The sequence below is a fragment of the Fukomys damarensis genome, unplaced genomic scaffold (assembly GCF_012274545.1).
Source record: "Fukomys damarensis isolate Sample0158 unplaced genomic scaffold, DMR_v1.0_HiC HiC_scaffold_30, whole genome shotgun sequence".
NCBI lineage: Eukaryota > Metazoa > Chordata > Mammalia > Rodentia > Bathyergidae > Fukomys > Fukomys damarensis.
Window position 1 is genome coordinate 31,749,797 of NW_022900942.1, and position 24,941 is coordinate 31,774,737.

The 24,941-nt window shown below is 36.0% G+C and overlaps 1 protein-coding gene across 3 annotated transcripts in view; it reads right to left on the minus strand.

Annotated features, from left to right (window-relative positions):
* Positions 1–24,941, minus strand: part of Dcc (DCC netrin 1 receptor) — a 1,126,179-nt gene that overhangs the window by 8,815 nt on the left and 1,092,423 nt on the right. For all 3 annotated transcript variants that reach the window (XM_033757479.1, XM_033757478.1, XM_033757477.1), the window contains exon 28: positions 1,115–1,257. In XM_033757479.1, the coding sequence (XP_033613370.1) occupies positions 1,115–1,257 (143 nt within the window). The remainder of the gene's footprint in view (positions 1–1,114; positions 1,258–24,941) is intronic.

Sequence of the window (24,941 nt, forward strand, 5' to 3'; positions counted from 1 at the left end):
TTTTTTTTTGGCAGAAGAACTGGTTAATTTCCATTGAGAACTCTGAACCTTGGTCTCAGGGTTATAATCGTACACTCAAGATTTATCTCCTATGGTAACATTTCTTAAAAAATTGGAATCTGAAACTGTATGATCATGCAATTCCAATGAAATTGATAAACATTGTTACTTTTGTCTGACAGTCAAAATGCATGGAACAAATTCTGTCCTCACTTTCTCTGTATTCAAAGCTGTGGTTAAAATGTTTTGAATGGAACCTTAAGTGATGTTCAGATGCTCAAACGTTTCACTAATAGTCAAAAGACTGTTTGGCTGAATCATTTCACTTACACTTTCAACATTCTCTTGGGGTTTTGATGTTGAAGGATGTCCTGATCTCTCCTTGCCTTCAACTGATTCACAAGCATTACAAACGCTCTTGAAACTCTTGTAAATCATTTAATGGCTACTGTAGCTTCACCATAAACTACATTTCATGTACATGCACATTTTTTCAGTATGAAACAAATCTTATGTTAATGCATAGTTCAAGATCCGTGACTTAAGACACACTTTAAAATGTGCCTTCTGTCAACTATAGCTCACAACCAACTGACTACATCGAACAAGATGAAACTTCTCAGATGTCTAAGGTTTAGTACGCCCATTTCTTTCTGTTTTTGGTACTGGAGATAAAACTCTGGACCTTGCACTTGAGAAGTAGGTGGCGGAACCACTGAGCTAAATCTTCAGCCCTTAGTATGCCAATTTCTCATATTAAAGATCCCTGTCTTTCAACTGCATGGGAGTTCGTAACATTCACTGTATTTTATGTATCTACCTATGTCCTATTACATATATATTCATACATTATATATGTGAATATAAAGTCATGCATTCTTTAGCTATCACTTGTATTTCTAACACTACCCTTAAGTGTCAGTAATATGATTTATTTAATTAAATCCCTGGTATAATTTTTTCTCTATAAAGTTTTTTCCTCTTCATATTCAAGTGCAGACAAACAACATTTGCACCCAGGAGCTGATTGGGAGTGCTGACTGGTTTAGACCTCACTGCACAGCAGCAGCTCATGTTTCCCTTGATGCAGCAAGAATCTGAAGGATGCCCTTACGTTGGCTGCATCCTCTGTTGGTTTGTGGCTCTCCTCAGACACTTCAGGGGCTGTTGGCACAGACACAGGAAGCAAAGGGGATCTTGCTTTTCCAGCCAGCCCAAGAGATGCTGTTTTAACATGAGTCTTGGGAAGAGTGGGTCCTGAAATAGAAAACAGTCATGAAAGTAAAATATGAAACATTCTGAGGTACAATCTCTTAAGCACATAAGTCAAATCAAGTAGCTTGGCTTTGGTTTTAGGTTATTATTCATTCTGTGGTGTGGAGATTCTGACACAATGAATGGCTCATTTTATTTCTACTGAATGGGAGACAGATTGTAATTAGGCCTCTCCAGATGATGCGCTCCACTAGTCATACATAATTTCAGTTGGGTTTCAAATCATGCTATGAAAGTTTTCTGGGAGCCCTATTCTGATCATCACATCCTATAAAGTGTCAGGTGAGTCCATTTGGTGCCAGTCTCACCTTTGGGCCAGAAAACCCCAAGCAATACCACTTAGATAAGTCCTAAATTATATGAGAACCAAAGATTGGTAAAATTGGAAGGGATGCTCACTCTGGTTTACAAATGAGTATTAGATGATATAGTAAAACAAAGTCCTTCATGGCTAATCTAAGAAAATCTTGTTTTTAATTCTCTTCTGCAAAAAACAAAAATTACACAATTCTGTCCTGATCCAATATAGCTTCTGTCAATAAAAGATATTCTGATGTCATAAAAAACATTTGAGGCACTGCTGAGTTTCTATTTGATGACATTTCTGTTACTATAAACCAGGGGTATATATTTTTTGGGGGGGTCCTGAAATTTGTCTTAGAAATCCTGTTTGGCTAAGACCAGTACTACACTTGTGTAGTACTACACTCTATACTGTATAAGTTTATATGAGTATAACTTTATACTTTGTACTCTATAACTTTTATACTATACTATGTAGAGTACCTATACTGTATAACTTTACAAAGCTTTATTAAACCAACTGTTACAACTCAAATAAATAGGGATTAAAAAAAAAGTTTTAGAATTGTAACCAAAAATATGGCAGACAAGGAATTGGAGCAAGAGGAAAAGTAGGTTCTTGAAGTTTTCTTTTGACAGTAAATGATGTTTTAGTTGTAGTGATCCTAATGAAGTTATATATTTTGCCCCCCAATATTGTTTTGAGTACACACTGGAAAACAGAATCTAGTTAATAAAATTCAGAGGTGAATGTATCTACAAGCATGGAAATAGGGGTCATTTGTGTTTCGGGAAAGAAATAATGCAAATAATGTGAATCAGCAATATGCTGGATGCTAGTGACTGTAAAGGAAAACACTAATATAACTTTTTTTAAAAGTATGATAATCTAACATGTAATTCATTTAAACTTGTATCCTTCCACTCCTAAATTTTGAGGACAAAAATGAACAATTGGAGTAAAAAGGAATTTGGGATTTGCAATGAGTTCAGTTTGCATTCAGATCCTGGGATCTCAATTACATACTAGGTGTGCAATCCCTTGGTTAACTAAATCTGCCTTGACTGCTATTTCCCATCTGTAAAATGGGAATGATAACAATTTATGAGGATTAGATTAAATGAGATTGTATACTTATATAGGCTGATACCTAGTGATTTATTCAAATAGGGCTACTAATTATTAGCATTTCATTACCAAAATTATCTTAAATATAATTATTTCCAGTTTACACATGAAGATGCCAAGATGGAGAACTGCTAAGTGACTTTGACCAAGTTCACACATTTAGAAAAGAGCTGACAGGTAAAGGTTTATACTAAACTCTACTAGGAAAATGAAGGTTACTAATATATTTATCTAGTTTACCAGAATGAGCTCTTTGAAGAAGCTATATAAATGAACATAAATTTAATTCAAAGATTATATCTAACTTGAAGATTGACATTATTTACTGCATTGTCTCTCATAAGTGAGTTGTATTTAAAAGAAAAAAATTTATTATTTTTATTACAGTGTTACTTAAGTATATAAACAAAGCTTCTCACAATCTTGAAATTCTTATGCTATGCTACAAAATAAAACCATAAATTCAAATGAAAAAGTCCTATAAAATACACAATTTTAATCATCAACATTAATTTAAAATGGTAAAAGAGGTAGGTGAGCTAAAGCAAAATGGCCATATGAATTTGATAATGTATGTCATAATTATTTTTGTCATAATATATAATGTATGTCATAATTAGTTTTAATTACCAATATTATATAATTGAACAATAAGCAAACATTCAATCATGCAAATACTCTAATGTCAGCTGGTCTTCCCTGGATATGAGAAAGAATTTGTGAATTGCCTTTACTGTTATCTTTTTCTCTTCAGCCTTTGACTGTAAATACGAGGTTCCTGGAGTCATTTTAGTTATAAATAAAAATAGAAAAGCAGAAACTAAACAGAAGTGAGCTATCAAACATCTTTTAGGTGCTCCAGTGTATATAATTTACATTAACATTTTAGATTATTATTTAATGAAATCACAAAGCTTAAAAAATAATTTACAAAGTTTAAAAGCTTCAAGTAGTGTTGAAACTTGACTGTATGTATTTAACTCCGGTTTAATTTGCCTGAATTATGTCTGTTTTCCTTCAAGAAGGCTTACAAGGTTCTAGTTAAACCTGGATTTAGCATTAGCACAAAAGCTGTCATACCTAGTACCTCTTCAAACAACTCTTATCCCTTCCCAAGTTTAACAGAGCAGATGCATCTTAAAAACTAACTTTTTTTTTCCTTTATGGATGTATGTGTACATATTTACCCATTTTGGGCTTAGGCTCCATTCAACATTAAACTTATTGACTTAATTTTAGGGATTTTAAAAAAATTTAAAACTACTTCTGGAAAATTTAAAATTTAACTTTTAACCTGAAATATACAATGTATCTAATACCTAGTGAAAATGTAGTTTAGGTATTTATAATGAAAAAGTAAACACTTCTTCAAGAAAAGGTAAATAGCATGGCTTATTATGGAAGAAGGTTAGGAAGAGCTGGTACCTGTTTTGTTTCCTGAAGCATATAAGAATATTCCTTTATAATTTACTACACTGCTGTATATGATTCCTTAATATTTATTTTATTATAATCCTTGGCAGTTTTGCTACAAAGAAACTGAATTCCTAGGAATGGCTTACATGTTCACCACAGAAGTATATTTTTAAAGTATTTTTGTTCAGTAAGCTAAATACTTGCAAGGATATGCACTGTATTACACTGCATTTGCCACATTTGTGTCATTTACAATAGCACACAGGTATGGCTTCAGAGTACTTTAATTCAAAGCCATCAGGAGGAAGATTATTGTAATAATTGATTTTATGTAGTGAGCACACAATGGTTACACATTCAGAAAGTACTAAGTGTTGAACAATGTACAAGACACTAAGTTTTATAAGATGAACTGAAAATATTGTCTTGGTTCAAAGACCAAACAGAATGTGTAAAGCTCAAGTGACTGCCTTTTCTCAAGAGATGTTCACAGAATCACAGACATTGAGAATGCTGGAACTCAAGGACTCTAGGCCTCCTCTAGAGACCTTCCCTGTTATTTTTTTGAAGAAAAGAGTCAGGTCTGTGAAGACCAAGAAGCCAGAATAGAATTAATATCAATAAAATTCCAGTAGAGGCAAAAAATCTGAAAATCAGCAAGACTTAACTGATGTACTCTATGACCTTAAATATTTCTGCTTTCCTTTTCATAAAAAGGAAGTTAAAGGAGAATAAGCAAAATTTCCTAGGAGTATTTATTAACAGCTAGTTAGACAACTTCGGTCTCAGAACTACCCATTATTTATTTTTTTAATTGAGTTTATTGGTACATTTTAGCTATACAGTACAGTTACATTCATTATTGGGATCTTGTACCTTTACATGACAGGTCTTGGGTCTCATTTTTTCCCCTTCTCCCTGCCCTCCCTTCACCCCCTCCTCCCCTCCCCATTTACAAACACTTTATTTCCATTTCTACCCTTTAATAAAGAAGAGAAACATATTTTAAAACAAAGATTTCCAGGAAAATATTCTGCTGTGGGAAACTGAAACCATTCTCTTGGGAGTACATTACCTCTGTTGGTGTTCTCTATTTAGTATTTGCAGATTTAGCATTTTCTACTGTGAACCTCAGATATTTTAAACCCAGACACTGGCAAAGCCTGGTCCATCCTAGGTGAATAATCTGTGCTTTTTCTTTTACTTCTTTACCTGTAGCTCACCATGTATAATAGAATTCCATTTTGGTTTCCTAGTCTGCATTCTTGGTCTTTCACAGAGCTAAATCGTGACTTTAATCCTTCCCCCTGTATCAGATACAGCAGAACGTATGGTCTATGTTTATTGAATTCTATGCAAGGAATGAATACTCAAAAATATAAATATTGAAAAAGACTCCTAGCATAGGAGTTGGGAGATATAAGTTTAACCTACTTTGTTAGTCAGCTTTCTGTTAACTGTAACAAATATCTAAAATAAATCAATTTAGAAAAACAAGGTTTATTTTGGCTGGTGGACTCAGAGATTTCAGACTGTGGTTACTTGGTTCTGTTGCTTTGGGGCCTATGGGCCGGCAGAACATCATGGGGCAAGGATGTTGCAGAGAACTCTTCCACCTCATGTTGGCCAGGAAGTAAAAAGAAAGAAAGGAAAGAGACAAGGATCTAATATCCCCTTCAAGGGCCTGTCCTCAAGTGACATAATTTTCTCTGACTAAGCCCTACTTATTAAAGATTTTATCACTTCACATCAGTGCAACAGGCTGGTGCATAAATCTTTTGAAACGTATGTCTTTTGGTGACACTTATCCAAACCATAGTCTTGATCTTGTCCCAGTACCCCAATTTGATTTCTATTTGACTTCTTTATGTCTATTAAGGTTAAACAATTTCATCTTTAAGATTTTCTCTATAAAATTGATAGAAGGGATGAGGACATAGGGGTTCTACTTGTATTTAACATAACATTTTTACTTTTCTCTCCTTAATATTCAGAAAGAATTGGTCAGTGTACTGATAAATAGTGAATACAAAAAATTTCTTGCGAGTGAATGGCTAATTCTTAAATGAAAATACTTGGGTTTTAATCCATTGCATTCTTGAAAAAAAAAGGTCTTTTTTTCTTAAAATTATTGGTGAAAAACTTTATTTCAAACTAGCATTGCACAATTTAACTGAAAATAGGTGATATCAAATTTTCTATGGGTTTAAATGTTCCATGGTAAGTTGAAAAAATTTAAATTTACAAATGCTCCATCAAAGCCACTGCAGAATTCTCTGTACTTGGGATGCTTGCAGTAGAAGCGCTTTTTTGGGCAACCCTTTGATGGAACACTGGATGTTGATGTGCTAAATAAATGAGTTGGCTTGGATGTACAGCTAATTAAGTAAGCATCTCTTTCGTTTTAATGCCATTTCCTCAGCAGGACCCATGAAGGGTGAAAATGCAAATGCTGCTAGAGTTCTGAGAGGGGACAGAGGTATATTTCAATGGCAGATGAGCAAGCTCAGCAGGAATTTACTGTTTTAAACTTTATTTTCACAGCACAGTTATTAAACATTTCATTTGCTCATTAGGTACATAAACGATGACTGTCAGGGGCTGAGTCCTGCTAGCATCTGCCTGCAGGAGTTTCTCCCAAGTAAAAGGCTTCCTTATTAAGAGACCATGGATGAGCTTGCAGCAGGAAGGCAGTGAGCAGACTCTTTGCTTCAGATTGGAAGCCAATGTACAACACGGTTTTGATTTTCAGTATTAACTTTTACATCCTTGCCTATGTTTTCCTACGTCTACTTTATTTTCTAGTCCTTTACTTTTCAGAATAAAATTTAAATGGATAGTTATTTACAAGGCTGTGTTCACATCTCTACTAAGTCCCTCACCCATTCTGTGATGCCAAAAGGAATGGCCGCTCAGTCTATTTTCCATATGAACACATTATTCTCTTATGTGTCCATTAGTTAAGTAACTGGTGCTCAGGTTATCGAAAGGATATGGAGATGTCATATAGTCATTTAGATTTCTCACTGTGAGAAGAATTTGAGGCTATGGGAGGAAAGAAATATGTATGAGAATCTTGTATAAAATCCTCTACATTTTTTATACCCACAATATACTGGACAAAAAGAGTAGCCACATTTACCTAGATACAAAAGCCAAAGAGCTTTCCTCATAGGTGATTAAATTTCAGACCTGTAAATTTTGCCATCACATAAGGCATTTCAGTCCACAATATGGATTGCATTTTTAGGGTGATAAAACATCCAAATGCCACTTTCCAGAAGAAAAGCACTGTCCTTTTGTTCTGATTTTCCCATTCTCCTTAGAGATTTGAAAAGCAGCAGCGCATATTTCCACTGGAGACATGCTGACAAGGTACCTCCTGTCTCTACCCCTTCCCACTCTTCTCAGAGTAAAAGGGGGCTATTCTGATTAGGATATCTCTGAAAAAAGTGGGAAGCTAAGTTGCATGTGCTGTTATTGTTCACCACTTAACTTCTTATATCTGCTTGTACTTCACACAGAACATCAGACATTCTGACCTTGAACCTGGTGAAGGTCATGTTTATTAAGCTAAAAATTCAAGGCCTCCAGCAGGGGAGGCAAAGAAGTACTACCTGTTGTAGGTTATAGCTGGTGGGCTCAGTAGTCATGTGGTCAGGAAGAAGCGAGAGGCCTCCCACTGGCCCTGAGGGTTATGCTTGCATGGGATCACTGATTTTTATTTAGTCATTAGCATGTTGTCTCTATTATTTCCATGAACTGAAACCCAGAGAGAGAGGAGGAATGAAACTTAGCTACCCTCTCTTCCTCTAGTAGGCACATAAACTACAAAGGCCTTTTCTTACATTGTTTGATAAGTTCTTCAAAATAAGTCCTGTTAAAGCATATCTTCTCTTTTTTTTCCTATTGTCTCTCTTTTGTTTTGCACTTTATATAATGGGTTTCTCATTTATGAAAAACCATGCAATATTCAAGCCTGTCTAATTGACTTCACTTAATGTGTTCTTAAGGTGTGTCATTTCCTTCCAATGACTCGTTTATCCTTCTTTATGGTAGAGTAGTAAGTACTCTATTGTCTATAAATACCACTATTTTATCCTTTCATCTGTTGATGGACATATAACTTGCTTCCCAGATTTAGCTCTTACGAATTATATTGTTATAAACACAACATGCATATATCACTGTGATTATAGTGTCTGTAACTCTTTTGTGAAGAGACCTAGAAGAAGAATAGTTGGGTCAAATTGAATTTCTAGTTTTAATTTTTTTAGAAATCTCCATGCTGATTTCTACAGGGGTTTTATCAGTTTATACTCGATCAACAATGGAGAAGGGTACCTTTTTCCCCATAGCCTCTCTAGCATTTGTTTTTGGTTGATTTCTGGATGATAGACATTCTTTTTAAAGTAGGATGGAATCTCAGTGTTGTTTCAATTTGCATTTATCTAATGGCCAGTGAAGTTGAATATTTTTCATGTATTTATGGGCCATTTGTAGTTCTTCATCGAAGAAGTGTGTATTTGTTTCAGATACTCATACTTTTTGTTGTCTTTAAATTGAGGTGGGGTCTACTTTTTTAGTTCTTTATATATTCTAGATATCTGTACTTTTTCTTAGGAGTATCTTGCAGATTTTCCCCCCATTTTGTAGTCTGTCTTTTCATTTTGGTGGTGGTTTCCTTTGCTGCACAGAAGCTTTTTAATTTGATGTGATCCTATTTGTTGATTCATAGTAGTATTTCTTGTGCAACTGGTTTCTTTTCAGAAAGTGTTTTCCTGTTTATGGCTTCAAGAGTTTTATCAATCTTGTCTTCCAGTAGATTGTTTCTGTTTTAATGCTTACATCTGTGATCCATTTGATTTTAATTTAGTGTATGTTGGGAAATATGGGTTAGGTTGGTTCAACCTTTGGCATATGGAAAGCCAGATTTCCCAATACCACTTGTTAAAGAGACCATCTTCCCTCCTGTGAAAGAATTTGGCCCCTTTGTCAAAGACAATGTAGCTGAGTGTGCATGGAATTGTTTCTGTATCCTCTATTCTGTTTCATTAATCCACAGGTCTACTTTTTTGCTAATACTACACTGTTATTTTAATCATTTTAGCTTTGTACTGTAACTTGAAGTCCAGAACTACAATGCCTCCCACCTTACCCCTGTGGCCTAGACTTGGCTTTTGTTATTCTAAGTCTCTTCTATTTACATGTGAATTTTAAGCTTGCTTTCTTTAGTTCTGTGACAATGCCATTTGAACAGTATTTTGATTAGGATTGCATTAAATTTGAACAGCAGCTCTGGAAATATAGCTATTTTGACTATATTGGCTCTGCCTATCCAGAAACAGGGTTTATCTTTCTGTTGTTAAAGCGTATCTCATTGCTCCTGCTTTGACGATAGCACAATCAGAGCTCAAAAAAATAAAGGGTCTGCTCAAGGCCACTCAGATGGTAAGTAGAGCTTGAATCAAGGACTTGTACTATTAAGTGACATAGATTTATTCTTAGATAAAATCTATTTAAAATCAACAAAGAGGCACCGATGGAGGGCAGAGGGAAATGGTCAAGTTGATCTTCATGTGGGGAAGGAAGGAGAGAATGAGAGAGAAGGCAGCAGATGTAGTGTGGCATGGTGGCAGTGGGTGATGGAAGAGAGAAAGACGAGAGCATGGATAAGTCAACAGATTTCTGTCTTTGGGAGTTTGGGTCAGTGCTAGGGATCCAAGCTGTGATGCTACCACTGAACTACACTCTTAGCCCTCGCTTCATTTTTTATTCCCGCTAACCTTGCTCCCATTTAAGTGGTGAACCAATGTAAGTACTATTAACATTCCAGGACTGCAGATGTGAAAACCTATGAAGACTAGAAAAAGCACAGCAGATGGTATATGGTTTGAGAGCAGGCTGTAGTTTGAGAAATGTACAGTAAAATTCTTCCAATATCTTCTCTCTTTATGCACACTTACTCCCTTTCAGGATATACCTCTCCCTCATAAGCCTGTTTCTCACATCTTTCTTTCAACTCGCACCCAGTGTGAGAAACCAAGAACCATCACAGTCCCCCAACTGAAAAATGACCCAGGATTTACTCAAAGACAGATTGTTAACTTATCACCTTTTTTTTTTTTTCTTGAGTTACTTACATTTTAAAGACAAATGATGGAAAGGTGGTATTAGGAACAAAGAGGTTTCCCGACACAGTTTATCCACTTGGAAGGGGTGGCTTTTGCTTCCTAAGACATCTTTCAAATCTGTTGCTAATATTTTTGTTTTCAGCTTCTTTTTTCTTTTCTAAGTTACAAGGCATCCTTCTACTGATTGAACAAATAAACAACCTAATAAATAATTTAATTCTTCCCCTGTGGTAGTGCCAAAATTTACTAGTCTCTATCTATTAAAAGACATACACTTTCGTAGTTCTACCTGTTTATGTTCTGCTGTACTTTCAACTTTTTGCAAATTGGAATCTAAGTATTATAGTCATTGTGCACATCAGAAGCAACTTAATAGTAATTGAAAAAAATATTAGTTTTCAAACATTTGAGGAGAGAAAGTGACCAATTCTTTTGCACACATGAGCTTAAATATTCTCCCACATGGCTTAAAAAACAAAAACCTTATGTACAGGAGAGGTGTTTATTTTGCATTTTATAATGGGGAAGGGAGAGCCCTTACAGAAAGATTTAAAGGGAGCTAGGCTTGTTCAACTGTCACTGTAAAAATCTTAGTTTGGGCAACATTGACTCAGCAAAAGATAGGTAAGAAGTTCTCGAGGACACTGTCTCATATGGTTTTTGTCCTAAGGACGGACCCCATGCCTAACTCATAGTGACTAGGGCTGACATAGTATTTTGCCAGAATGTGTTGTTTTCAATAAAATCAAGACAGACAAAAGCAACAAGCATATGAGGCTACAGAAACTTTGCACTGATAATTACTTTTGTTTCTTCTTGATTTAGAAATTTCACAGAGTAAAAAATACTCTTACAGAAATTATCAACAATCCTAAGAGGTGGATTCACCTAAGCAGTTCTGCATCTCCCCCTTTCCTTGATACTTCTCTGAGGTTCGCAGATAACATATTATCAAATAGTCTCCAAAGAAGCACACACTGAAACTTAAACACTTGTGGTTTTTATTGGCAGGCTCTCACAATTCAAGTTTAAAGATAATAATATTTTTACCTTATGTCCACTACTTTAAGAGGTCTACTTTGGCTTCAGCTTTTTTTATACACAGTGTTAAAGAGTTGTCCCAGTTGTAGCTAGTGGGACATAAAAGGAGCATTTCTTTTCTTATCAAATTAATTGTATAATTTTTTATAACTGTTCCTACTCACAACAAGAAGCAACAAATTTGAGGTTATTACTTATAGTTACTGTGATTTAGATATATTATATTTCTGGTAGGAAAACTGTCAATTCATCATAGGGATTAGCATTGAGGGTGTAGCTCAGTGGTGCTGTGCCTGCCTAGCAAGCACAGTGTCCTGAGTTCAATTCTTGGTTAAAAAAAAAAAACCCAAAAAAGAAAAATAGGAATTAAAAACTTTTATTATATCATATTTGCTATCTTAATGATAAAACTTCAGAGCAATCATATTTTCTATTCACAAGATAACAAATGACAATGCATAATTTCCATAATAAAAATATTTTTAAAATGCAGAAAGAATGTAGAAACCCATAATTTAAACTCCCATTGCTTAATTCTGTACTCTGTGTAGAATATCATCATAATCTCAAATCAGCCATATTAGAAAGCAGCAGATTATATTTATAGTAAATATTTTATATAAAGTCTAAGGTAATTTTCCCTTTTCAAAATTAAATTATTTTATAGATATTGGAAATATTTTCCTATCTAAATGTAAGTGGATTGGTATGAAGATATCCGTTTTTAAAGTAAAGCTAATTATGCAGGACCAAACTTTTTTTGGGGGGCGGGTACCGGGGATGGAAGACGGGTCCTTGCGCTTGCGAGGCAGTCCACTGAACCGCTGAGCTAAATTCCCGGCCCAGGACCAGACTTTTTAATGTTCCCAAAACATAATGAATTTAACCTGGATTCAGCCTTAAACAGAAGTCATAAAAGCATGCATACAGGAACACACATACGCACAAATACCAGGACTTTGGCCAGAGGCATAATTTTCAGATTATACTCTGGTGTTAGTGATAGAGAAAACTTCTGTAAATAGTCTGAAACCTACAAAATGGTAAGGAAAATATAGAGTAACCATTGTCTTTTGCTTCTGTAATTTGCTTTGCTTTGCTTGTTTAACAAAATACCCCAGATTTCATTCACCATTAAAGCTTAAAGGCACGTAGTCCCAGTTTAAAATTAACAGATGCCAAAGGTGCTTAGCTGCATCCCAGGATGAGACCAGATGTTCAAGCTAAAATAACAATCCCTAAGCCCTAAAACTTTCTGTAAACCATACAACTATAAAGGCGTTAAGATAAAAGGAATGTCACCAGTCCTGCTTTCCTCACCCTGACCCCCACTCTTGTCGGCTGGAACAGCTAACGATAAACATTGTGAAAGAAAATGCTACATTTGGGTTAACACTAAAGTGTCTTGTGACCATGATTTGTGATGGGTACTGTGGGAACTAGACTGTCTTATCACCTAAAATGAGGTCATGATTGTAAAACTCCTATACAAGGCAGATTGCAACCCAGCCCTGGGTCAGTCATTTGGCAAAGCCTGTGGTCCAGGCTGACCCTTTGTTTTACCCACTTCTGCATCTCTGTGTGTCACTTACCAGTTCCTTCTGTAACATTAGTGTACCATTAGTACACTGCTAATTCAACTCAGTTGCTTCCAACTTTTGTATGTGTATTATTTAAAATGACCTAAGCAGTGCATAAATATTTTCAAGATAGAACATTTTAAATATTAAGACTTTCTTAGAGATGTATAGTTATGTTTTAAATATTTCTAACTGTGAGAATCATCACCAGTCTCACCCCAAAGTATGTGTATACCTTTCTGGAAAGCAACTTACCCACCTTTTCTCCACTGATCAACTTTTTCCTGTAATTTCTGCTATACATCTAGGAGCAGTCTGCATTTGAAATTTACTTATGTACTTAATGACAGATCTCAAACACAAACAGCTATAACTTTTGCTAAACTATGGACGTTTTAGATTAAAAATTAACAAATAGCTGGGCATGGTGGCACATGCCTGTTTTTCCAGCACTCAGGAGGCTGAGGCAGGAGGATCACTGTGAGTTTGAGACCAGCCTGGGCTATACAGTGAGTTCCAGGTCAGTCTCACTACACCTGTCTCAAAAAATAAAAAATAAAAAAATTAACAAATATTCTAATGGTTTTCCAGTCTAATGAGATTCTGACTGGTAAACTTCTCTGAGGGATTTGATTGTAGCAGCTGTCCTCAGTTCTATGATTAACAACATTATTTCTGAAATCGGATAGCTTTTTATAACTGATTTTGTAAAATTATCAGAGTTTTTTTTTTCTACTTAAAATGATACAACTAAATCAGTATATAGTGCAAGGGCAATGGCATATGCTTACTGAAGTGTTCAGAGGTGAGGCATATGTCTTAGATTTACATGGGAAAGCATCAACAAGTAAGATGCATGGACAGGTGAATAGATACATAAACTCTAATAAAAAAGCCATTGGAATCTAGGTGGTGGGTATTTGGGAATTTACATATTTTTCTGATATTTAATATCTTTAAAATGAAACTTGTGAAGAAGAAAACAAAATGAAAGCATTTTTGAATGAACTATATAGTATATGGTACTTCTAACTACCTCTTACTTGAAATGCTCCTGTGTTTGGGATTTTGAAATTATTATCTTGCATTTAGGACCTCTTTGATACATTCTCATCAAGCATAGATTTACACTCAATCAGTTTGGAAACTTTGCTTTTCTTCTTATTCTTTCTCTGTGAGGTTTCATCAATTCTGTGTTGAAACTTTTACTTCTACCAGTCCAGTTGAAAGTTCCCCTTGAATGAGTAACACTTTACCTTATTCACTACATATTTCCACTTGGGTGGCCCACTACCTCTTCATGTTTAGCATCTTCCCCCTCTTTTTCTTTCTTTCCTATTCCTTTCAAAGAGTAACATCTCACTTCACTCTTTTTACTTGCTTATAACCATATTCCTGAAGACATAAGAGTAAAACAAGGCACTTTGCAGTCTACCTTCTCCCTCAATCTTCATAGGTTCCTTCTTTTGAAAATCAAGCCTTGTAAATGTCTGTTTTGTTTTATTCTCCCCACCCTTAACTTTCAACAGATACTTGCTATCTCAATCTGTTTACTCTTTGATCCTCTTTAATAACAGCTTTGTTTTTGCTCACTATACTCTGCTTTTATCCAGCTGTTATCTCATAATTACCCCACGGATCATGCTTTCCACCAAGATGCTTTACCTACAAACCAAAAAATGTCTGTACTTTCTCACCTCTGGGCCTTACTTATCTGTTATTCATATGTCTTTGTGAGCTTCCAACAGTCTGGGAAAAGAAATCAATACTAGAGTCACAGACAACTAGGCTTCTGTGCTGTTCCTGTCCTTTAGTAACTTTAGAGATACTATTCACTTCTTAAGTACACTGGGTCCATCCCATATAAAACAGCATGGCTTGTTCAATAGAAAAGTTGTGTGGAATTTAAGAAAAAGTATGTGAAAAGTGGCATTCTTCCCAGTCTTCATTGCTAATATAGAATTGGGCACCGATAAACATTTATGTATTATATGATTTATATTTTCTTCTTGGCTACCAGGAATGTAATTTCCTCAGAGATGCTCAACCTCTGAAGATACTAGTTAATTGAGATTTCATCTGTCTTTATTTGCAGTGAAACTAAATGTCAGTGAAAATTTTGACTAATCCTTGTCATACTGGGCCAAAGAGAAGATCTCTTCAAGCCCACACGTGGGAAATTATTTATGAGGAAAATATGTTTCTGTGCAATGTTTCATAAACTGTTCAATATTCAACATATTCTGCTGCATGGGGTTTCTGAATATTTCATATATCTAAAATGATTGGAGCTAGTTCTGAAAAATAGGCTGTTGGCTATCTTGTGCTGGGTTTAGAAATAAGCTCATATTATCTTTAGATTTTTGACATCTATATAGACATTTATTTCAGTCTTCCAATAAGAAATGAAAGTGTTTTAGCTGGATTTGTTGGGCCAAAGCACGTAAGAAAAAAATGCAATCAATATGTAATTGGAAAGAAAACCAAAAATGTGACCAAAAATGTGACCAAAAAAAAAAAAAAAAAAAAACAACTAAGGCAAATGAAAATACTACATTTCTGAAAACAGAAATAAAATTTGGGTTTTTTTTTGTTTGTTTTCTTCTGCAAATTCAGAAGCTGGAGTATTGTATCATAGATTATTAAATAAGTTCCAGAGTAAAATCATTAGAAAATCCCTGGAAAAATATTTACATGTTAAGAGAGACCCAAATATATCTTGGATATTTATTAGTTATGAGGTTATTATTTAATCATTGACCCTTTGTGTTTGTACTGTACCTGCTCAGGAAAATAATCTTTGGTTTATGTAATTCCTAGGCTCAAACCCTTACCTGACATTTAAATATAATGTGACACTGGATACTCTTGCTACCTCTTGTTGATCCAAAGTTTTCTCATGAATAAATTGTGAGAAATACTATTTCCCTCTTTGCGCTTTGGTGACGATTATATGATATAGTAACCCTACCGTCACGCTGGACAACTGTAATTACAGGAAAGTCTGAAAATGTCACTGACATGGTTAGAATGCATTCATTCGTTGTTGAATATTTAGTAGGGCCTCACATGTATCAGGCTTTTTGCCATATTGAAGAACATTGAACATTTTCATTTATCATGATCTTATATGTTAGTTTGGGAAGATAAGTCATATAAGTGTGAAATAGTTCTCAAGGAGCATATGAAATAGAGATCAAAAAAAGCAATGAGATGCGGGCAAGAAAATCTTAGAGAAGCCCTGCTGGCACAGCATCTGGGAGACAGGAACTGCCCTGTAGTTGGGGAGGAGGGAGTAGGAGGGGTGCTGCTTGAGTGGCGGGAATGGCTCTAATGGTGGGGAGGTCTGAGTCAGCTGTCAGAAATGAGACTCTGTACCATCCTGATTCACTGAGCCCAGGAACTCCAGGAGACTTCTTTGCAGAAAATTCTCAGACATTAAATGGAGGAAGGCAGGGCTGGGAATTTAGCTCAGTGGCATTGTGCCTTCCTGGCAAGGGCAAAGTTGTGAGTTTGATCCCAGGTATGGAGGTGGTGGGGGAATGGAGGAAAGTAGGAGTAAAAGGGATGTAAGAATTAAGATGTGATATGTACATGTAACAACTCCCTATGATGAATGAACTCATTATGTACTGCAAGCATGTCCTAATGACTGCCGCTGTCCTCTAGCATGTACTTATGATGGAAGACAGCATTTATGAGTTACATCTCCTTTCACCAGCCAGTAACCTATTAAAATGTACTTGTAAACCTCTTTTCACATGATCCTGCTGCTTTTTATATAAGGTGTCGAAAACTTCAATGGGCCCAATTTACAAGGTGATATGGTCCAAAATACACCTAATCAAAAGCTCCTGCATTTTACTAACATTTCACTAAGTGTAATTCATGTTTCCATGACTGGATTCCTTCATATCATGGAAAAAACCCTTTCTAGAGTGCATTTTATTTTCCCCACATATAATTGTGAAAAATGAAAGTATAAAGAGATTAAATCATTTAGTCAACAGTAACCCAGTCAATCAGCAGGGGCACTGAGTTATCATGGAATTGTATTATACACTTCCAGTAAGTGCTTTTCCTTTGCTCCTGGCAGAGAGGAGGCCTGGAAGCCGAGATCAAACTTCCTTATTCTTTAGGTGGTCCCTCTGTCCCCCCTTTAAGTCTTTGTGGAGGCAGGTGTCAGACTGGACTTGTGAGCCCAAAGTATTCTGTTTCTATTAAGTGAGGTACCACTCCAGAGCAGTCAAGGGAAAACAGATACATTGCTAAAATTTTAAATGCAGCAGTGGCTGGAACTAAAGGTTTAACTGGCAATCTTTGACATTAAAAGCATACTAGGTTAGCATATTATTATTGTTAGAAAAAATGTAGTCTCCTTTGAAAATCATGACTCAGGTGACATCAGATACAGAAAAATGTATACAACTTACTGGGTACAAGAATGGGAAATGTGCAAAGATATTTAGAAAAGGAAACTGGAAAAGAATTTGAAAAGAGCAGTCACTGCAATCTCATTATTCCTGTCAGTGTGCTTGTGCAATTATGTTGTAACATGCCTCTCATTTTCAAATCAGTTGCATTTACTTTTCATTGTTATTCACAGAAAAAAGAATCCCTTTTGCTGCGAAAGATAAAAGCATTCTGCTCTGAGTGCCTTGGTATTCTAGTGAATATAGATTCTGACAATAATATCAATCCTCCCACAAGCTCAAGGTGAAATCTGTGCTGTAAAACACACAATATGTTTAACATGGTATGTTTATTTTCTATAAGTCTCTGCCAGTAAGGTAAAAGTTATAAATTTTTGAAAGTATTTTTTTGCATAATCTTTAAGATATTATAGGTCATATCCTTAGAAATAGTTTGCTGATGGTTGAGCTTTCAGTTTACTGTTATAATGATGCTTTGGTTTTTTTCAGTATGTTAGATTTTGTCCTAACACATAAACATATAATTTTAAGGGAAGACTTTTTGTTTCAACATTTCCCCATTATGGTTTATATAGCGGTGTTTCCTCAAAGCCTCATATGCTTATAGGAAGGGCTTTTGGGGGTGATTGAAAAGTTGGGACAATATCAGGAGTGTATTGGTCCACTGGTGAGTTTATAGCTAAATGGGATTAAATGTGGTGTTGAGAGGTGAAACCAGCAAGGGTCTATCCTCCTCCGCCTCTCTTGATCTCTGTTTCCCACCACCCTCCATGCCCCTCTGCCATGCCCTCCTGGATTGGAGGCAGCTAACTATGGACTGAAACCTCTACAAACTGTGAGCCACAACACACCTGTTCTTCTTTAGCTCATGGGTGTTGGGTATGTGGTCCCAGCACTGAGAAAGTAACAAAAACACCCTCTCCTCCCAAAGAACGCACTAGAATCAGTTACTGATTGATAAGTTATAAAGAATTCTGCCAACTACTTAGAATACTGGGATTGCACACCATGAGGTTCAGCATTTTAATTTAGACTAAAACTTTTCCTTTACTCACACTCTTTCACAACACAAACAAAAGATATGCTGTACAATGGGAATACCCATACTTATTTCTGCAAGAGTGAAAATTGTGAAATTTCATCTGTACTATTTTTTAAAGACCTTTTGATATCACATATGAAAAAAGTAGGATTCTGAGGAGAAAAATCAATTCCTTCATTGTCATAACACAGAACCGGGTTCACAGGACTACTCCACTGACCTACACCCTCTCTTTTACAAACACAAAGGATGCTACTGAGTCTCTGTTGTAGAGTATGGTTGTCACTGCATGTCTGTCTGTCATGAAAGTAAACTACTGAATAGAATTTCCAAGGTCGATGGTTTCAAATTGTTTTTCTACTGTCTATGCAATGTAATCTAGCATTGGCATAAGATGCAATTTGTATTTCAGATTATTTGGCATTTTATGATCAGATAGTTATGAATTTGGAAGTCATCTAATCTTATCTGCCTTTATCCCCCCTACTTACGTAATCCAGCTCATAGTTCACATTGCTCAACTTCACCTGCAGTTACTGCTAAAACTGCAATTGAACTGCATTCAAATTCTGGCTCTCATGTTTATTCTGGCAAACTCAGTAAGCATTTGCGTATCCACTGATACATAAGGGGTTTGACGAAGGTCCCGAGAATAAGGACATATGATCTGGGAAAATTTATATGACATTTTACCCCTGCATCAGTTATAGTGATGATAGTAACTTCTTGGGTACACATGAATTTACTGTATATGCCCTTTATGAATTATATGGCAGCAGTTAACCATGTGATCTATCCAGTTCACCAGAAATGTACAGAGAATACTTGCTGCTTCGAAAAGATACCACTGTCCCTTCTTTGCTATTCTGTCACTCACAAGGCCACTTACTCTTCTGTGAGATCTAAGAACCTCTTTCTTGTATGTATATAAAAAGTATGTCATCTATTATGTCACAGAGTTATGAAAATAATTTTTTTTCATTTTCATCTTATCTAGATGTCCAATAATGTTTTAACCCTAGAATTAGTTGTATTGAGCAGATGTTAAGTTTAAGTTTATCTAAGAGCTAATAATTGATGAAATATTTTCTCTTTGTCTAGTAAGCAAAACTTTGATTAAAAGGGCTCAAATTTTGATACAGTTGTGATCATTCATTTCTTCTCCCTCTCCATTGCTTCCTGCAATTCTGAAAAATACTGGCCATTGATGTTTTTGCTCTCATATTCTCTAACCACCATGTGAGTAGTATACACATGTGCCTTCTTTTATTTTCCGTGTTGTATTCCAAGCCCTGACTATCAGTAACATTGAAATCCACAGATGTCAGCTCCTGACTCCCTGCCTTACTGTAAAGGGACCACAAGAATCTTGGACAGGTGAGTTGAAGACAGATGGCAGCTATTTCAAAGTTTTCTGGATAGTTGCTACTCTTGTTTTAAGTTCATTATTCTATCTAATGCGAACATAAAGGCATAAAACAATGACTCCAAAACTAGTCTCAGCTACTCAACCTGCCGGACACAATTTTTCCTTGGATATATCTATTATCAATCCAGAAGAACCCTTGTATGGGGAGAGGAAACTAAAAAAAATTTAAAAATCCTGTGTTTCTCTCCAATACTATATTTCTCTGGACTTTTAAAATCTCAGCGTTAGCTCAGTTGTTGACCTTGGGTAAGCTGCTTAGCCTTTTAAACTTTACCTTTGTTGTCTATAAATCAGGCATTAGTAACTTGGGTCCTTCATGAAGTCTTCTCAATAAATAATTTTCCTTTCCTTGAGACAGTGCTCAGAGCTCTTTCCCATTTTTGTACTAGAATATTATACTAGTGGAAATTAGTGTTTCCTAATAAGCACCAAGTCGGTTGCAGAGCCACAAACATTACTGATAGCTAAGGCAAATCTGTCTTCATTATGTTTTACCAAAGGATACTTTAGGATGACCAGAACATGACAAATAGAATTTCATCTATGTGAAAACATCAGTTACAAGTGAAGGCAAGAACATTTCACAGAAGATACCTATAAAAGACATGCGTGAGCTGCCACATAAAGTTCATATAATAGGATGCAGTATAATTTTCCACTTTAGAACTAACTGGCAGTGTTGGTGCCTTTATTTGTTCTGATTGGCCTTAAAAATGACTGTATTGTGTTACCGGCTAAAGGATGTCTGATCTTCCACCCACGACCTCTGCCTGTGACTGATTTTCAGCAGAATGGGACACTTACATGGTATCTTTGATGAACACCTCCAACAGTGGCCTCCGGGTGGCACAGGGAAAGCAAATGTATTCATGTGTCATAGTAATTTATTACGAGTTTTGTGTGATAGCGTATGTTACAGAAGAAATACATGATTTCCCAATCAGCCATAAAATATAAATCAAATGCTTTTTCTGTCCACTGTCAGCCACCTTCACCTACACCTTGTCCTCAATCCTCAGACAAATTGAAGCACGTGCCACAATTTGTAGGGGGAAAATCAAACTCAATTTCTCAGTACAATGAAGTGAGTTTTGGTCTTGTCATGTCCACTGCCGTATTGATCCCCAAAGACTGAAAAGATCAGAATTCTCTGGGGTTTTGCTTTTATAAATACCTATGCAGAGAAATGCATTGTTTGAATGGAAGACAATATAACACTTATTCAATTTTACAAAAATGCAAGAGCTCTAGGAGGCTAATGTTATAAAAGAGTGTTATGATATAAAAGTCACTATTAGAAGGTCACATTTTCTTTCCTTTTAGAATTACAACTCCAGAAGACAAGTGGCCTCATAATCCAAATTCATTTAAAGTGCAGCTGATCACTTCTCAGGTAAAAGGAATTTGCACTAGCAAAGAAACACACACACACACACACACACACACACACGCACACAGACTCACGCACCCTCCATATTCTGTCTTTCCTTAGCTCTTTCTATAATTTATGTTAGGTCTACAATATAATAAGCCAGCCATTCTATCAAACATTTTCTATTTAACCTGAAAAGGGGACTAAGCCATATCACTTCTATATCTACTTCTATGATTTGCAAAATGTAGTGATCGCTCCATGAAATGTGTAAAGACCATACAGTTATTCACATCTATAGATGAAACATTAAGAAACAGAACCACTTTATTGCAAGATGATGATGAAATTGCAGGCAACACCATAAGTACCCTAGAGTCTTGTAAGCTAAATTTCCAACTCAGCAGGTAGTAAAGAAAAGAAATGAAGGAATGAATCTATGTTTGCAGGTAGGCAGAATTTCAGTCGTTATGACAACAGGATGACTTTCTAATTACCACCTACCACAGCAATACTGCAAAATGCTCTGCAGGCCCAGGGAGATGGTTACTGCATGATATGCGTTGCCTTCTACCTCATACAAAGTTGCTGCAAACATAACTGTGTGCATCTTGGTGGAAGGTAAACAGAGGGATAGAGCCCTTCACACTGCCCATGGCACACCAAACTGTGAATGAAGAAAGGATTTCCTCATTGATCCTCATCTAAAAGCTTTCAAAGAGGAAGGAGCTTCTCATTTAGCATGATCTTTAAAAATTAGGGGAATGCCTCACATTACCATATCCTAAAGTAATTACTTGCAGTAAGTAAAGATAAATTTATTTCTAATTACGCAGTCCTTTATTGTGAAATCCAGAGTAAAATTATTTGAGGTATTTTCTTTTTTAAGCTGACAAGAGAATGACTTGACTTCATCAATCAGTTTGACTGATGATTTTCTTAGAATTAAAATTTGTTGAAAGCTCTAAGTATTTCATCTTTTTAGGTTAAGAAGCATGTAGTTAATGTCACCACTAATACATTTGTCAGTCTGCTAATTTTCTTTTTCTATTAGAATAAGTAAACATCAGCCCTTCTAAAAAGCATACAATTTACCATGTGTCAGGAGCAATGTAGGGAGACTTATTTGAAAATCATGAGGTAAGGCATTATGAAATGAACAGGAATCACAGGCAGACAATGAAGGAGAAAATAAAAGGAAGGCATTTAATAATTCCAAAGTGATGGCGGAATGGCTCAGGTTGAGCGGGGGAGGGTGGCATTTAAAGGGGAACTACGGCAGAAATGAAATCAAATAACGAACTCATGCTAGAGATATTAGAAAATATTAAAGAAAAGCTTGTGAGAAGTAGTTCAAATAAAAACAAGAACAATAGTTAAAGAAAGGCTCAGAAGGGTACAATGGAAATAAAAGGAACTGAGATTTCGCTTGCATGACACTGGATCAGAGAATGGTTCTTCAGATACGCTCAGTGTTTTGATGAAATAGATAACAGTGAAAACACAGCTGGCTCTGCTTCCCCTCTCCTAAGGATCTGACCCACTGTTTATGTTACATTTTGTCAAGATTTTGTTTAAGGCAGCTTTGGTACTGTAACAAGAAGAAAATAACCGCTAGAAAAATATGTCCATGCTCTAGTCCATCTATCATTGATGCCTTTTCTAAAATTAATGGTCCTTTTGACCATTTTGTTATTGTGCACATCCACTGTACAAGTTTGTGGTCCAAACCACAGCACTACTGCAGTAAAAATTTGGGGGAAAGATAGTTTTCATAGTATCTTCAACTTTTCTCATCTCTAATTAACATAGTTACTTAAAAAATTCTCTTACTGTAATGTGGAATTTTGAATATATACCCAAGGCACACATGTTAAAGGCTTGATACTCAGGGCGTTCCTGTTGGAAGGTAGTGGTGCCAGTACCTAGTGGGTCACTAAGATGTCCCTCAAAGAGGAATATGTAGCCCAGTTGTCTTTCCCTCTCTCTCTCTCTCTGGCTTCCTGATGATGAGGAGAGCAGTTTGCTTAACCACGCATTCCATGACGTGCTGCCTTCCTACAGGCCTGAAGCAACAGAGCCAACCAATCATGTACCCGAACCTCCCAAACTGTGAGCAAAGTCAATCTTTTCTTTTTATAAATTGATGGTCTCAGTTACGTGTCATAGTGTTGGAAAGGTGAGGAACGCATTTTCTGAGTAGCAGGAATAGTACAAAGTGCAACTAGCACTTTAGTTGTTTGATGTAATAAAATTGCTTGTCTTTAGTATAGAATAACAAGACCTCTTAGCTTTCCTCCTTACAATGTGAATGAAGAAGGTTTGTGAAGAAATGGTATTTTAGATGTTTCTCATTTGGGAATGATTTAATTTAAAAAATTTTGCTTTTCTCACTAAAGAAGTTGAAATACTTAGAGGAACAAAGGACTTCCTAAATTTTGAGAACCTGTTATGTTTTGGTCTAGATGACACCCCCCACAAACTTCATACAGTCATAAGTGGCTTTTTCAGAGGTGGCTAAATCTAGGAGTACGTGATGCTGGGATTAAGGGTGAATGGTTACTAAACTAGTACAGTGGTTGGTTTGGCATCCCAACCAACCTAATCCCAGTAGTCTGGATAAGATAAAAGGGGCAGAGAGATGCTGTTAAGGTTCTCTTGTTGCTCTTGCTGTCTTCTGCCACCATGAATCATTGCCCCTTTGCCGTGCCACTCTGCCTTGGAGGCAGCCAACTATAGACTGAAACCTCTACAAACTGAACTAAGTAAACCTTGCCACTTTTAACTTTGGGTGTTGGATATTTTATTTCAGCAATGATAAAAGTAATAAATTCAAACAGAGTAGGGAAAATGCATTGCTTACCAGTTTTGTAGACCTAAGTAAGGTACTGTAATTCTCTGTGCCTGTTTCCTTATGTATAAAATGGGGTTAAGACTAGCAGCTACCTCACAAAGTTATTTCAATGATCAAACAAGATGGTATAAGACTTCAGAAGCATACCTATCAGATGTGCATGTTTATTCAAGGTTAAAAAGTTGATAAAAGTTATAATCAAGTTATTATGTTGCCTGCAATATCATCCAGTCTCCCTCAAGTTCTTCTCCATTTGGATGGCATTGCAGTGGGACACAACTGCAGCCAGAAATCACTAGACAGCACCCTCCTGTACAGGAATTCATTAAATGAATCATTTAGCTTTAAATTGTCTGACTTATCACAGACCACACTGTTTTGGGGCAATGTAAAATAGATCTTTCCAATATTGTGTACCAGGAGTGCATGGGGAGAGTGGTGCACGGCATTGGGCTATGCAGCTGTGCTTTCAGTCCTAGTGTGGCTCTATTAAGAGTTGGAAGGGCTATCTTTGGTGGAATGAACCCCTGACTAGCTGAGCCTGAATTTTAGGGAAAACTCTGTAATGCAGTGTTCATCCTAAGCAATGGAATCCTACTTGCCTTTGGTCCACCTTACCTTCATAGACTGGTAGCTGAGCATCCATTCTACAAATTATATAAATATAGAGAACACTAGGGACAGTGTATCAAATCAACTAATGTGATGCCAGGAAAAATAAATACTCTTAATATTAATAAAATTAGTATTCATAGTTCATAGGCAAACTTATTTTTCTAGTCTTTGCAGCCACCATGAGACTTGTGTACTGATGTAATGGCAGAACTGCTATAGCCATGGACCTGAATAGCAGAAAATTATTTAAATATATATATATATATTTTTTTTTCAGCTTTAATTGAGTTTATTGGTACATTTTAGGGATACAGTACA